Raw genomic sequence first — 17170 nt, forward strand, 5'->3', positions numbered from 1 at the left:
TAAAAATAAGTCCTACAGGCACTTGGATAGCCAGACTAAATAACTGTACAAACAAGTGAAGGAGAACAGAAAGGGAGGGAAAAAAGGGCATATCAAAATGGCGCCTGCAAAAAAGGGCGGGAATTTCAATCAAAATGGCAGCCGGGAAGAAGGCACAATGGCGGGCAGGCAAGGGTTCCTGGTGCTTTAGAAGGCCTGTAACGGCCGCGGCAGAAGTCAGGCAGACAGATAGGGGAGGAGGAGCAAGGGTGAGCTCCAAGCGCAGCATATAAACAATGACGCTCTTTAAATGTGAAAAAAGCTGGGGGGGGATTCCTCCCACGGCCACCTGAAGAGCCTCAAGGCAGAAAGAGGCTAGCAGAGGAGCCGCAAAGGCGAGCTCCAACCGCCCCTTGCCGAGGGAGGCCGCCACCTATCACTTCAGCCCAATAGCAGCCCCCGCCAAAAAAGCAGAAGTTAAAGGAGCCGCAGCCGCGGCTCCCGACGAAACGAGTGAAAGCTCTAGGCAAAAATCAGGCAAAAAAGGCAGGAGCCTTTTGCTGCAGCCCCAAGCAGCCGCCGCCGAAAAAGCAGTTATGAAAGGAGCCGCAGGCGTGGCTCCCGGTGAGGTAAAAAGCGAGAAAAAACGGCCGGTGCCTGGGGGAGGTGACGACAAGGCAGGGCAAGGGCTGACGAGAGAGCCGCAGCTGCAGCTCTCAGGGCTCGCCCCAAAAGAGAGGTGAGCCCAATAAAATCAGATGTCACCTACAGAGGGGAGATGTCGAAAGGAAAAAATACTAAAACACTGGCCAAAAAGAGAGCCGCAGCCGCAGCTCTCAGGCAAGGCTCGTCTCTTGGAGATGGGAGCCAAAAGGGAAAACAGCAGCCGCCGGATTCCGTCAAAGAGGAAAAAATACTAAAACACTGGCTGAAAGGAAGGCTCGTCTCTGGGAGACGGGAGCCAAAAGGGAAAACAGCAGCCGCCGGATTCCTCAGCAAAAGAACCAAAAGGGGGAAATGGAGTGAGGTAAAAATAAAAATTCCCCCCCAAAAATAAGGTCCCAGACAATATAAAAAGAGGGTGAGGGAGAGAAGAAACAAGAAGAAATTTTGACAGTCCCACATGCTCAAACTTAGCTACAGTAGAAGATCCAAATGCCTCGAACGAACGAAGGCAAGAATAAACTGGAGTGGGAGGGGCTCGATGCCCCAGGTCTTGACTTTGATCCATTCTTGCCTTTGGACGCTAGATGGCGCTATATCCCACGTGATGTTGGACTACCTAAGGAAAATGGCTCTAGAAGACTATTGGAACAATGACAGTGTAGCCCAGGTATGGGGAATCTTTTTTATTATTATTGAAGGCCACGTTCCTTAAGTGGTAATCTCTCAGGGGCTGGAACCAGTGGTAGGTGGGGCACGGCACCCCCTTTTTATTTTTTTATTTCTGCCACCCTTTCCCCTCCCTTTACCACTCCCTTTCCCCGTTTTGCCCCTCACTCTCTGCCACCTTCATGGAACAAGACAGAGTGCTATAGAAAGTGGTCTGAGCCACATTGAGGGAAGGGCTCGTGATCAATATAATTATTAATTGGATTTCTTACCTGCCATTTACCATAAGATCCCAGGATGGGTTACAACATTTAAAATGCATTATAAAAATAGCACCTGAAAGAGGAGGGGGAAAAAACCCTTGCCAAATAGAGACAGAAAAGACTATGACCCAGTACGCATGCACTGCTTAGCCAAACCATAGCTTAGTGGCAATGAGCAAATGTGTGGGTTCCTGGTGAGACCGTGGCCACTCTGCTGCTGCAATGCTATGTGGAGTCAAGCCATGATTTGGTTCAATATTATGTCCAAACCTGGGTTTAAGGTTTATCTCCCCCCAGTCAAACCATGTGCAGTAAACCAACAGCTAACATCGGTTAGAGATCGTGGTTTGTCTGGAGTGAGGCAATCTGTGAACCCAGGTTCAGATATGAAGCTAAGCCAAACTCTGGCTTAGCCCTGAGAAGCGTGGCGACAGAACGACTGGGTGGAAGGAGTGTAGAGGCCACAATCTTTGCTCTAAGTCCTGCACAAGTTGTGGTTTGTCTTAGTGTTACATGTGAACTGGGTAATTATGTTGTTAGTAGAAATGGAATAGACAAAGGTAATTTCAGGTACTGATCTGAAAAAAGTTCCCTTTGAAAAAGTGAAGTAATAAAATTAGGCAATGATATATTTCTCAACAAAAAGAATTTTCTCTCTTGTTTTACTATGAAAGGCACATACCGAAAGAAATGTCTCAATGTTCTCATGAACAAAGGAGGCAACATCTTGCCAATCAAGCATGTCACCTGGCCAGCTGTTCTGCCGATTTAAATGTTGTTTGTGTCCTTTGTGTCTTCCTGAATGAGTTACATTCTGTAAAATAAGAGAGAAGCATTAACTGCAGCTCACAGAATTTCTGGAATTGGATTATAGGGAACTCATGTAGATCCAAGGGATATATACACACAAACCTTGAGTCAGGCACTTCCTACTCTGTTCTCCTCATGCAAATAAAAGTAAGTGAAGATCTAGATGATACTGAATTTATTTGAATGTGAGATTGTCCTAACCCTGCCAGAGTGAACCTGTCTTTATAACAGGTTCTATAACTATTAGTATTAATTTACCTTGAATCAATAGACTGGGATACTTACTTTCACAAACCAAGAATGATATAGCCTGTCCCAGAGCTCGAGAACTTGTTTTTCAATCAGAGTAGTGTTGTTCACTTTTTCTCCTAATATCTTATGGAGCTACAACACACAAAAGGGAGTTTTATGTCAAAATAACTGAAAGGCAACATGTAAAAGTGAATACAATGGCAGACGTTTTAGTTTTGTTTATATTTATTAATAATTTGTTAGCTAAAGAAAATAACCCATCTTTGGTGGATTCCCTTCATATCTTCTGCAAGCAAATTAAATGTAGATATCCAACAGCCACTACTTGTTTGACTTAGCTGTTCATATTCCGTTTGGAGAATAATCCATATTCCCTTTCATCTGTAAGCACTATTAAAGTATGGAGCTACTGTACTGCTGGCTAGCAGACTCTGCCTAGGGCTCTGCTGGATGAAGGTCCAATCACCACAATCCTCCACTATGATGGAGGCTTGTTTCTGCACCTGCCAGGCAATTGCTGCTCCAATTAGGTATAAGCAGAGAAAGCACCTTTTGGGAAATTGTGACCAATGCTTCCCCTTGCTCAGCCTCTTCCAAGGGATAAGCCAAGTACATGCTGTTGGATGCTGCTTCCCAAAGATGTTCCACTTTTGGAAGCAGTGCCCAATGCTTCCCCCCACTCAGTCTTTTCTGAGATGCACGGAGCAGCTTTGGGAACCAACATTCAATGTTTCTGCCTGACCCAGTTTTTCCAAGGGGAAACCACTGGATGCTCCTGGGTATTGCTTCCCCACTCCAGTCTTAATTCCTCCCTTGTGTACAGCAATCTATCACCTCAGAGTGAGGGCATCAAAGAGACAATGTTTTGTTTTATGGAGGGTCAGCTGCCTTGGAGGCCTGTTTTGTGGCCAAAAGTTCAGATAAAAATGAGACCACCACTATACTGGTCTGGTTTTATGAAAGATTTGCACAGTGTTTGGCTAGCATGTAAACCATAATGGTCTGCGGTCATGTTTCAGTAACCCATACCTATTTCAACTGTTACGACGTTTGGCATATATGATTAATTATCACATTTAGTATAAAAATAGAAAAATTACTGCAAAATAAAACCATTAGCATTTAGAATACACATTCATCAAATCCACAAGCATATTACATTGTTTCAGAACCAACAGATGATATTGGCTAGAACAGACACTGAAGTGATTTAATGGCGACTATTGCAGGTACTCCAAATTTGCTAAGCATATAGGTGTTTTGCTTCAGAAATAGGAAATTCAACAATGTAATCTGGATGGGAAATCTCAAAATGAATTGACTTTGAATCTTAAACTTCTAGTTTAATAAGGGCAAGTCAATTGGTTGAATCTAGAGAAGCTTCCTCCACTGGGCCAGGCACTTTCTTCAACAAAGGAAGAAGTTTCTCTGGTTCCAACCCATTATTTATTAAACTATATTTTACTGGTTTGATTTGTTTTATTGGGTGATGTTTTTATTGTTTTATTCTGTAAACTACTATGAAATTTGATGGACAGTGTATAATAACAAGTAGTTTTTCTAAAGCATATAGTTGCAGAAAGACTGGTTTCATCCTTACCTTATGTGTTATCCATTCTCGGCCATATTGATAGACATTATTGGCAGCTGAATTCAAAGCCTTTTGAATAACCTGAGCTTCAGGAAGCCAACTAGTTTGAAAAAGTAAACATTCCAATTACACATTAAGTCATTTATGTCATTATAAATAAATGGTGGAGAAACAGAATGCTGAGTGGCCTTGCCCAGTGGGATTTTGATCTCCTTCCTCCAAACAGCAGATCCCCATGCCATTTACTTATTAGCTTTTAGAAGTCTCCTCAGGTTTTCAAAAGTGGTTTGACAATTTGGCATGTTGGGCGATGGTTGGAGAAACGTGAACTTGAAGTTCCCTCAGGCACGTTAAACTAGTCCTGTGATTCTTTGGATCCTGTCAAATATGCCCTTACATACATACACGTAGTTTTATCTTTTTAACTACATTTGTAATAACAAAAATCTGTTTTCTAACGATATCAGTCTTATATAGATCAAAGACAAATAGTATGCTTCTACAGGAATTACCCAGTAGTGCCATATACTTTCATCATAAGGTAGATACAGTTTTGGGGTTGATTCCTAGAAAGTGAACATTGGACTTACCATGATAAGTTGCATTACCATGATAAGTTGCAGGGGAGGAGGGGGTTGTCACCACTCACTGGCAGGAAGTTAATCTTTTGGAGGGATTACTCAAAAGGACTGGGCAACCAGACTCTAGTTTGTCTGACTGAAGCCAACCTAGCTATCGTATCCAGCTTATAGGCAAGAAATGAGAGAATACTGAAGAAGGGCATAAAAAATAGAGTAAGTACATCTGCTGTAAGTCTCCCAGGGAAGGGCCTCCCTGTGGTCTGTACCCCAAGCCAGCCTGTCTGGAGTCTTCATGAGTCCCGCAGTGGAACAGTGTCCAATGGGAGAGTCGCCTCCAATCTTGCCCTGCAGAAAAGGAACTTATCACGGGAAGTCCAATGTTTGTTTTTCCTGCAGTGGAAGGGGAGACTCATGGATGGGATATACTCCTCAGCATTTCCCAACTGGGTGAGATCTGCTGCAGAAAGCCCCCTTCTGCTCCATCACCTGCTGCAAGACCCTTCTGTCAAGCAAATGCTCAGCAGAAACAGCCTGTAATGTTTGGTGGAGATGGAAGCACATCTGATAGAGTAGGTAGCGATGCCTCTAAGAATTAACATGTTCATGGCCTCACAGGACTTGGCGATGCAGGCCTTAATCCAGCGACCTAGGGTCAATGAGGAAACCCATGCACTATGGAACTGGGCTGGAAAGAGACAAAGAAGGATTATGACACCCTCAACTCTGTATGTTGGATGTGGACAAGGTGCTTGGACAGGTACGGGCGACCACTTCCGCTCTGGACCCTTGCACCTCGTGGCTAATAAAAGCTAGCAGAAATGGAACGGCCGGCTGGGCCAAGGAGGTGATTAATGCCTCTTTACGAGAGGGAGTGGTCCCACTTTGCCTGAAACAGGCGGTAGTGAGACCGCTCCTAAAAAAGCTCTCCTTGGACCCTGACAATTCTAACAACTATAGGCCGGTAGCAAATGTTCCATTTCTGGGCAAGGTTCTAGAGCGCATGGTCGCTCGCCAACTCCAGGCCCTTTTGGATGAAACTGATTATCTGGATCCATTTCAATCTGGCTTTCGGCCGGGGTTTGGTACAGAAACAGCCTTGGTCGCCCTGTATGATGACCTCTGTCGGGAGAAAGACAGAGGGAGTGTAACTCTGTTGGTTCTCCTTGATCTCTCGGCGGCTTTTGATACCATCGACCATGGTATCCTTCTGGGGCGACTCGCGGATTTAGGAGTTGGAGGCACTGCTTGGCGGTGGCTGTGCTCCTATCTTGGGAATCGTCTCCAGAGGGTGATGCTTGGGGAACATTACTCGAGTCCCTGGGTGCTACAATATGGGGTCCCGCAGGGCTCAGTTCTGTCCCCCATGCTTTTTAATATCTATATGAAGCCGCTGGGCGAGGTCATCAGGAGTTTTGGAGTGCGCTTCCAGCAATATGCTGATGATACGCAGCTCTATTTCTCCTTCTCATCTTCTTCAGGTGAGGCTGTTGCTGTACTGAACCGCTGCCTGGCCGCGATAATGGACTGGATGAGAGCTAACAAACTGAAACTCAATCCTGACAAGACTGAGATGCTGTTGGTCGGGGGGCCCTCTGCTCAGATGGTTGATGTCAGACCTGCCCTAGATGGGGTTACACTTCCCCTAAAGGAACAGGTCCGTAGTTTGGGGATCTTATTAGATCCGCTTATGTCACTCGAGGCCCAAGTAGCCTCGGTGGCACGAAATGCGTTCTACCAGCTTCGGCTGGTAGCCCAACTACGACCCTATCTGGACAGGGAGAACCTAGCCTCAGTTATTCACGCTCCGGTAACCTCTAGATTGGATTACTGTAATGCTCTCTACGTAGGGTTACCTTTGAAAACGATTCGGAAACTTCAGCTAGTGCAGAATGCCGCGGCCAGAGTTCTTACTGGGACGAAGAAATTCGACCACATAACACCTATTCTGGCCCAACTGCACTGGCTTCCAATACGTTTCCGGGACAGATTCAAAGTGTTGGTCCTTACCTATAAAGCCCTTAACGGCACTGGACTGCAATATCTGATGGAACGCCTCTCTCGCTATGTTCCTACCCGTTCACTCCGCTCGACGTCTAAGGCCCTTCTCCGGGTCCCAACTCATACAGAGGCCCGGAGAACAGTAACAAGATCTAGGGCCTTTTCGGTGGTGGCCCCTGAATTATGGAATGCCCTCCCAGATGAGATACGCCTGGTGCCTTCTCTGTCATCTTTTTGGCGCCAGGTAAAAACCCACCTCTTCACCCAGGCATTTTAAGCTTTTTATTTTAATTTAATCTTATGTTTATTTTCTTTTACTCTGTTTTTAAATATGTTTTATAATTGTATGCGCAATACACACTTGCTTGTATTTTTGTGGTTTTATCGTGTTGTACACCGCCCTGGGAGCTGTTAGCTATAGGGCGGTTTAGAAATGCAATTAAATAAATAAATGTCCTGAGAGCCCTACAAACATCTAAGGTATGCTATTCCTTTTCTATGGGTGCCACAGGCCTAGGGCAAAATGAAGGGAAAACCACCTCCTGTGTCCTGTGAAACATAGCATAACCTTAGGCATGAAGGAGGGGTTGAGTCACAGAGTAACTGAGTCCATCTGGAATACACAAACTTCTTTCTTAACTGAAACAGTGGCCATCTCTGAGACCCTCCTGGCAGAAGTGATAGCAACCACAAACAGGGTCTTCCACCTCAAGAGCTTGATAGAAGAAAACCTGACAGGCATGAAGAAGCCTTGACTAAGGCCTGAAGCACCCCATGAAGGTTCCAGGTGGGGTACCTGTGCAATAGTGAACAGTGCAGGAGTGTCGCTCCCTTAAGGAAATGTTTGATGAGGGGATGGGAACCTAATGGGCGGCCCGTAGGATCAGAGAGGATGGAGGGCAGGGCTGCCACCTGTCTACAGTGTGTTAAGTCTGAGCCCTGGTCCAGAACCCCAGCAAGAAGGCCAAAATCCCAGAAATACTACCTGATAGAGGGTCCTGGCCTTTCCTCCATAGCCATCTGACAAAGGCTTTCCCCATGAACTTATAAATGCACTGTGTGGTGCTTTTGTGTGAGGCCAGGATGGTTGAAGCTACCTTGTCAGAAGTCTAATCTCTTAAGTGTCCCCTCTCAAGAGCCATGCATGGAGTTGTAGCCAATCTGACTTGAGATGAAGAACTCCCCCTTGACTCACAAGGTCCTCTCTTGCCGGGCAGTAGCCAGGGTTCCTCTGTGGCAATGGAGACTAGCTCAGCAAACCACACCCTCCGAGGCCAGAAGGAGCCACAACTACTACCTCCCATTCTGAGTCCCTTATTTTCCTTAGAATACTTTGGAGCAGGATGGTGCGTGAGAAGGCATGCAGCAGGCTCTGTGACCATCTTGCTGGTACAGCATCCATGCCCATGGCCCCCTAAGTCCTGAACCATGAAAAGAATAGGCTCATCTTTCTGTTCGCTGGGCTGGCAAATATAGATCCACCACCAGCCTCCCAAACCTGTCTACTGTTTGCTTGAACACCTCCTGGTGGAGGCTCCAGTGCTCGATATCTGCCCGAGTGTTGTCTACACCTGAGATGTGCTCTGCTGATAGGGATGTGAGATAATCCTCTGCCCAGGTCAGCAGAAAGCTCACCTTGTCCATTAGGGCCTTCAATTTTTGTAGTGATCTGGAACCGAGGCCACTCTGTGAAGGAGATCTCCTTGTGGATGGCTGGGGATAGCTTAGTACTAAGCAAAGGACTTTCTCACTTGTTCTCCCAAGTGGGCCCTGAGGTACCTGCACTCAGCAATTGCCCTCTGATGTGGCAGGAGGCCCTATTGCAGCTCCCTGGAGTGGAATCTTGCCTAGGGAATGCAACCTATGATCAATCATTGCCCTTTAAAGCTGGGAAATGTTGTGTCCAAAGTATGATAACATCAGTTTCATCATTTTAGCTTCTAGTGATAGTTCTGCTTTAATTTGTTCTAACACCCAATTATTTCTCTTTTTCACAGTCCATGGTATGCGCAAAGCTCTCCTCCAACACCACATTTCAAATGAGTTGATTTTTCTCTTATCCACTTTTTTCACTGTCCAACATTCACATCCATACATAGAGATCGGGAATACCATGGTCTGAATGATCCTGACTTTAGTGTTCAGTGATACATCTTTGCATTTGAGGACCGTTTCTAGTTCCCTCATAGCTGCCCTCTCCAGCCCTAGCCTCCTTCTGATTTCTTGACTACTGTCTCCATTTTGGTTAATGACTGTGCCAAGGTATTGATAATCCCTGACAAGTTCAATGCCCTCATTGCCAACTTTAAAGTTACATAAATCTTCTGTTGTCATTACTTTAGTCTTCTTGACATTCAGCTGTAGTCCTGCTTTTGTGCTTTCCTCTTTAACTTTCATCAGCATTCGTTTCAAATCATGACTGGTTTCTGCTAGTAGTATGGTACAGTCTGCATATCTTAAATTACAGTACACTTAAGTATTTCTTAATCACTCTTTAGAATGTGATAAGTGTGGCTTTTCAAAAGATTTAAGGGTTTCTTGACTTACCACTTGTGGTTTGGCCATAATTTTCATTCCACGCACTTGCACGCTCACTCACTCATGTTTAGCCCTAGTTTGGTTTAGTGTTATGTGTAAACAGGACCAATAAATCAGTAACAGCTTGCATCAATTATTCTTAAACGGAAAATGAGAGCCCTCAACACAGCTCTCCATCCAGCAATATTCATGCTGGTCCAAACCAAGAACTGCAGCTTCAAGATACCTCCAAAGTACAGCATAAGATCAAAGATGAGCCCCAGTCTGTCTCATACTTCACACTCACCAGTGTAATTTGTTCAACAAATTAAAATATGCACTTGCCACTGCCAAGCACATCTGTGGATTTCCAGGATTAAGATAATGTTTGTACACTGCTGGGTATGGCATTTAGAGGACTGTTCTTTCAGATTCTATTACATTATTTCAGTATTCTTACTTGGCCCATTCTGGGTGATTGGCTACAGTTTCATTGATCAAGCTGCTTGTGACTTCAATCATATGTACACTTTCTTGGTGCACCTAGGTTCAGAGGAAAAATATAAATGAAATTAATGTAATATAGCATGCATCATATCCTAAATTAATAGAAATACAACAAAGTCTAGAGTTGTAAAATAATGACACTGCTGTTGCTGCCACTGTCAGCTGTGCCCTGTTAGCTTTAGACAGTAGTGCATCAAAAAAAAAATTATTTATTTATTTTGCACTGAGATCTGCCTTGCTACATTTTAGGAAATCAGTATTCTCTTTTCTTGGAGGGGAGAGGGAGGGGCAGGAGAATTCTGACTTGATATAAAGCAGTTTCCTATGTTTCTAACTATAAAGTGTCCAGCAAATTAGTCATAAGGGGCCTCTGAGATACCTAACCCATCTTCCCCTCGGTCAGTTTCCAATTTGCGTGAAGTGTTAGTTCCCCTCTATTTGGCAATGGTTAGGCCTCATCTTGAGTACTGCATCCAGTTCTAGACATCGCACTTTAAGAAGGATGCAGACAAACTGGAACGGGTTCATAGAAGTTTAGAGGAAGGCAACAAGGATGATCAGGGTACTGGAAACAAAGCCCTATAAGGAGAGACTGAAAGAACTGGGCATGTATAGCCTCGAGAAGAGAAGACTGAAGAGAGATAAGATAGCACTCTTCAAGTGCTTGGAAGGTTACCACACAGAGGAGTGCCAGGATCTCTTCTCGATCGTCCCACTGTGCAGGACACGGAATAATGGGCTCAAGTTACAGGAAGCCAGATTTCAGCTGAACATTATGAAAAACTTCCTGTTTGAGTGCTCCGACAAAGGAACCAGTTACCTAGGGAGGTGGTAGGCTCTCCAACACTGGAGGCCTTCAAGAGGCAGCTGCACAGCCACCTGTTGGGTATGCTTTAATTAATTCCTGCATTAAGCAGGGGTTGGACTTGATGGCGTCATAGGACCCTTCCAACTCTATAATTCTATGAAGATGTAATAAGCCTAGTTAGGATTAAAGTTATTGATTGTTCATGGACTGTAAGGGACACAGCTCACAACCAGCCAACAACTCTCTAGACCTGCAGGTGATAGGTTCAGCATACGTATCAACTGGACCAAAATACACAACCAACACACAGAAAAGTAAATGCTGGCTGAGGCACTATCAATTAACAAGAAAAACTGACAAACACCTCTCACACAACCAGAGCTTATACACTTACAAGATTAAAGCAGAATAAAGTAGAAGACACTTTCAGCCAATTAATGCTTCTGGAGGTGGGAATTCTCAGGATTGGATTCTGAAGAGAAGACACCTTCCCAAGCCTGAACACCTGTTTTTACACCTTCCAAAATAACGTAGGCCAAGCCTCCAAGCATAATCTATGCTTTTGGGGATCATGACTGGACAATCCTCATCTATCATATCATTAGAAACTCCCCCATGAGTTCATGTCAGATTACATACACCCTGATTCCACTGAGGAACTCGAAACTTACTCTTAATTCCCAACTTTATATCCTGGCATGCTAGAATAAAAATCCATTGAGGCCCCACTTCCAGTTCTGACCATCTGAAATAGCCACCCAATGACCTGGCCAAAAACCACATCTTAGATCACATCTATAAGAACTCCATAGATAAGACAGAAATCCCACTACCCTTTGCAAATTTTAAGAACTGATTTTTTTGTATTTCTCATAAGCAACTTCTATGACTATTAAAACAATTCTAAGAAAAACATCAGCTCAATATTTTTCCACAGAGAAGAGTTGTGCCCTTTCACCTAATTACATCTGGTTATGCTTCCCTTTTTCATTTTCCAGCAACCCTTTGCTTGGCTAAACCAATTTGCAATCCAGCACTTTTGCAACTTCTAAGCCATTTTTTTCACTACTGCAAAAGTATAAGGTATAAAGTATAAGAGGTGTGTGTATGTATATATATATATACAGTGCCTTGCAAAAGTAATGAGACCCCTAACCAATGCTATCATATTACTGAATTACAAATGGTACATTGTAATTTTGTTCTGTATGATATTTTATTTTGAAACACTGAAACTCAAAATGAATTATTGTAAGGTGACACTGGTTTTATGTTGGGAAATGTTTGTAAGAGACATAAAAAACTGAAACATGTTGCTTGCATAAGTATTCAACCCCCACACATTAATATTTGTTAGAACCACCTTTCGCTGCAATAACAGCTTTAAGTCTTTTGGGGTAGATATGCACACAGTGTTGGAGGAATTTTGGCCCATTCTTCTTGGCAGATTTGCACCAGGTCGTTCAGGTTGGTTGGACGTCGCTTGTGGACTGCAATTTTCAAAGAGCACCACAGACTCCCAATGGGATTGAGATCAGGACTTTGACTGGGCCACTATAGGACATTCACCTTTTTGTTCTTGAGCCATTCCAGTGTTGCTTTGGCCTTGTACTTGGGATCATTGTCCTACTGAAAAGTGAATTTCCTCCCAAGCTTCAGTTTTTTAGATGACTGAGGCAGGTTCTCTTGCAGTATTTCCCTGTATTTTGCTCCATCCATTCTTCCTTCAATTTTAACAAGATGCCCAGTCCCTGCTGATGAGAAGCATCCCCACAGCATGATGCTGCCATCACACACTTCACTGTAGGGATGGTGTGTCTTGAGGCATGGGCAGTGTTAGGTTTGCGCCACACATAGGGCTTTGAGTTTTGGCCAAAAAGCTCTATCTTGGTCTCATCTGAACACAAAATCTTTTCCCACATTGCAGCTGGGGCACTCTCATGCTTTCTAGCAAACTCCAGACATGCTTTTAGATGGTATTTTTTGAGTAACGGCTTCTTTCCTGCCACCCTCCCATACAGCCCAGTGTTATGCAGAGCTCTCAATATGGCTGACTGGTGCACCATTACCTCACTCCCAGCCACTGAACTGTAGCTCCTTCAAAGTGATTGTTGGTCTGTCCCCGTGGCTTCTCTCACAAGTCTCCTTCTTGTTCGAGTGCTGAGTTTTGAGTGACGGCCTTTTCTTGGCAGTGCCTGGGTGGGGCGATGCAGCTTCCACTTCCTGATTATTGATCCAACTGGGATATCCAAACACTTGAATATTATTGTGTACCCTTTTCCTAATCTATGCATTTTTATTACATTACCTCTCACTTCTGTAGAATGCTCTTTGGTCTTCATTTTCCTTCAGATCCACAGCCTGACCAATCCTTCAACAGTGGGATTTTTATCCTGTCAATGTGAGAGCAACTTCAATGGTTCACAGGTGGAGGCCAATGGTAAGGTAACTGTGTCCTCAATAGGGTAGTTTCTTTCATCTGTGTAAACTGGGACCTTCTACAGCACAGGGATTGAATACTTATGCAAGCAACATGTTTCAGTTTTTTATGTTTCTTACAAACTTTTCCCAACATAAAACCAGTGTCACCTTACAATAATTGATTTTGAGTTTCAGTGTTTCAAAATAAAATATCATACAGAACAAAATTACAATGTACCATTCGTAATTCAGTAATATGAGAGCATTGGTGAGGGATCTTTTGCAAGGCACTGTATGTACATATTTCCTACAAAATTCCTAATTTTAAAACTCTTAACAGCCTCTAATTACTGGGTGACACAAAGACCCTGTTTGCGCATAATGCTAAGCCAAACCATGGCTTAGTGCAAATGTGCAAGGTCCCAGAGGGGAGGAAGATGGCGGCAAGCATCACTGGTTGTTTTATTCCTCCTCCGTCGCTTGGAAGATATTAACAGCTTTACCAACCTCAATATCCTCAACAGTGTATGCCAGTAGATTTGTTAAAAGTGGCCGACACAAGCTAGTCTTGTTTCAAAAGGGACTGCTTTCTTGCCTGACCGCTTGTTTGTTTATTCACCTCACCAATCTTCAAGGCCTCTACCCCCACGGCTTCCTGAGCAGCCTTTGAAGTCTTAACAGCTATCTACCCTCCCACCCCGGTAAGCAAATTTCAACGCTGGGGGAGACAACTTGTAGGTAAGAAAATAAAATTAATTTGGTGACAGTCTGTAGGGCGAAAAGTGAAAGTCAGCAGAAAGAAAAGCCTTTCATCAGTAGAACGACGCAGGAGGACTCCTGCTCGGCTATTATCGCAAGGTCCCAGGGAGGATACTACGGCTGCTTTGCTCCTCCTCTGGTCCTCCTGCACTACTGTGAATAAACCTATGGTTTGGCTCAGCATGTTATCTGAGCCTGGGTTCATGGCTTGTCTTGCTCTAGATAAGCCATGAGCTGCAGCCAAGGTTTGTTCTATGACTTACCACTCATGGTTTGCCTGGAGGAGATAAACCACAAGCCCAGGTTCAGGAGATAAACCACAAGCCCAGGTTCAGAAGATAAACCACGGCTTAACTCACAGCAACTGCAGAAGGAGGAGCAAAATGACCACAATCTCCTCTCCAGGACCCCACACACACACTAAGACATGATTTGGCTTAACATTAAGTGCGAAATGGGCCAATCTTTTTGAAAAAGTAAGGCTTTTCAAATTGACATTTTTCACATTCAGTAACTACGGAGTAATGAGTTCTTATGTTCAGTTGGACTTGGCCTGAGTGTTCCACCATTTGCATTCTAGTCATTTTTACAAAATATGAACTGCTCAGAAATAGAACTGTACTGAAACAGTTGTGAAACAATATACAAAATAAAAATTCTGTCTAATGTTTTAAATAACCGGCAATTTGTTTTCAAAGCTCCATAATCTGGGGCAGCAGTTAAGTGCAAAAATGGGAGGCACAAGTACAGATATATTTTCTGACATCCATAAAAACCCAAAACATTTTACATAAAAAAATGGGGGGAGTAGTGTGGCACAGCAAAAACAAGGCATCTTGTAGCCTCTTAAAGGCCATAAGCTTTCATGGGCTAGAATCCACTTCAGGAGTGAGACGTAATAAGCCACAAGATTTGTTGATTTATCTACAGTGTTTTCCCTACACTACTAATTTAACAACCAGACATATGAACATGCCTTATACAGATCCTGCTTCCTGATCCTTCCACTGGAGACGTTGGGAAGTGAACCTGGGACATTCTGCATGCAAACTATGTGTTTTGGTCTATGGTCTTTGTCAGGGATCCCCAGATTCCTCAGCCTCCCTTTATATAAACACAGGCTTCCTTAATTTCCCACTGCCACCAATTCACCAGAATACTTTCAGTCTGTATAATAGGCTTTAGGCGTGAGATGGACACCAACACTAGAGCCAGGATAAACCTTAAACTAAAATTGTTGGTTTATTAAAGGGATACTATTTACAAAGGGAATACTGATACTTGTATTGGGTGTTCGTTGACAATTTCTCATGAGTCAAGAGACACCATTGCTGACACCTTCCTCTAACACAATTGGGGACAATGTGCCTTTGTACCCCAAAGCTCCTCTGTTGTCATACTAGCTTTTTGGACAATTTAGCCAATGTAAAAAACCTACTTGGGTCACTTTCTTCTGGTAAGATCTTTACACAGGGAAGCCTCTCAGACCAACTCAGTCACCGGCACCCTTATCCTGATGTTCCCCAGACAAGTATTACTATTCATTGGCGATCACTCGTGGCCCAGTAAGATGGTCTTCCAGGGTAAGGTCTTTAACAGTGGGTCCGTAAGTGACTGTGGAGGCCAATTCACAATTAATAACACACTGGTTATTAATATAGAGGCCTCAGTTTTTCCCTCAGCTATTCTCTGATCTTATTCCTCACACTGACCTCATGAACCAACCCCTCATCTTCCCAATTCTCAGCTCTCCTAACTCTTCTCCTTGACAATTAACTCCCAAATGACTAGAACTTCCAGCCAATCAGAATGAATTTACCTGATCCAGGGCTTGCATAATAAATTCTCAAAGTGGTCATGTCTCTCTCCTCTCAGAACCTGTTATCAAGAGGCCACTCCTAAGTAGCTTGTAACAGTCTGTGTTGGAATTGCTTTTTAATATGTTTTTTAACCCCTTTCCCCCCTAAACAATATGTTTTTTAACCCTTTTTATTTAAGATGTTTTTAAAGCTTTTTAAAAAAATGTTTTTAAAGTTGTTTTGTTTTAATGTATTTTAAGGTCTGTTTTATGATGTTTTAAAGTGTTTTTATTTAGTCCTTTTGTATGCCGTCCTGGGCTCCTGCTGGGAGGAAGGGCGGGATATAAATCAAATAATAAATAAATAATAAATAAACACAGCAGTACAAGGCCTCGTGACAGTCAGAGATCACAGAATGATTTCCCCACCCTAAACACGAACAAAACATCATTGGTCATCCCCTGAGTTGGCAAGGTTCAGCCTTTAGTGTCATTGGCCCAGTCCTGTGGAATGCTCTTCCAACACAGATTCAGTGGGCATCTTCTATTCTGATTTTTAAACACCTGCTGAAAACTTTTCTATAACACTAGGCTTATGCGGGCAATTGAGACAGTATCTTTCTGCAATAGTTAATTGATTACTGATTTTAAATTGTTATATAGTTTTATTCTGTGTTTATATATGTTGTAATGCAAACCATTTTGTGAGGTCTACCTGAAAAGAGGTATATAAATGCCCTAAATAAGTAATATATACAGTTTTTCTTCAGTCCTTCTCCCCAACTATTCCATTTATTATTTTGATTAGTTTAGCTATGGCAAAAGTTTAGTACTAACCAATTTTATAACACAGTATGCTAGTGTCAAGAACTCGCAAGTTCCCACCAGGGTCAACTCCAAAGCCTAGGGCAATTGATCCCAGCCAGGCACAATCCATGCCTCCTTTACCAGGGCTGAGTTAATCCAACAACAACCCTGCAAGGTAGGTACACTGCCACCACCCCTTAAAGCTGGTCACCCACTCTGGGCCAAGGGGAAACCCAAAGTGCCAGAAATAGACCTGCCAAGGATTCCAAAAGACAAGAGCCAAGGATGCACTCCTAGTTTTGGAGCTTTAAGGCAAAATACCCAACTATATGGTAGTCTGTGGCTAACTGGCCAAGATGTTGGATTCAGAGCCAATTTCCCCCTGAAATGAACACAGACAGATAAATCAGAGGTAGCTTTATTAAAATAAAATATAAGTGCAAAAATAGAGCAGCAAAATAATTCCTTAAACAAATGCCCTCAAGGGTTAGGAAAAATACAAAAGGTAAAGAGTTCAAATCACAGGTAAAAAATAACAAAGCTGTCTAGTCTCATCTATTCTCACACAATATAGGTAAAACACCAGAGTAACATCATGGTTCCCCATTTCCCAGAGATGTATAGCCTGGATAGCAGATGGAAGATAGAACCCCAACATCAGGTAGCACCAAGGAACATTGGGGAACAAAACCCCAAAATGGTAGTCCTATTTTTATGGGGAAAAGCCCAGTAGCAGCCAGGAATTAA

General features: G+C 43.4%; 1 protein-coding gene across 2 annotated transcripts in view; it reads right to left on the bottom strand.

Moving 5' to 3' along the window:
- TMEM245 (transmembrane protein 245) overlaps nucleotides 1-17170 on the bottom strand; it is a 130604-nt gene that overhangs the window by 53757 nt on the left and 59677 nt on the right. For both annotated transcript variants that reach the window (XM_061588990.1, XM_061588991.1), the window contains 4 exons: nucleotides 9784-9866; nucleotides 4237-4327; nucleotides 2670-2768; nucleotides 2257-2388 (listed from right to left, as the gene is read on the bottom strand). In XM_061588990.1, the coding sequence (XP_061444974.1) occupies nucleotides 2257-2388; nucleotides 2670-2768; nucleotides 4237-4327; nucleotides 9784-9866 (405 nt within the window). The remainder of the gene's footprint in view (nucleotides 1-2256; nucleotides 2389-2669; nucleotides 2769-4236; nucleotides 4328-9783; nucleotides 9867-17170) is intronic.

The sequence above is a fragment of the Rhineura floridana genome, chromosome 11 (assembly GCF_030035675.1).
Source record: "Rhineura floridana isolate rRhiFlo1 chromosome 11, rRhiFlo1.hap2, whole genome shotgun sequence".
Lineage (NCBI taxonomy): Eukaryota > Metazoa > Chordata > Lepidosauria > Squamata > Rhineuridae > Rhineura > Rhineura floridana.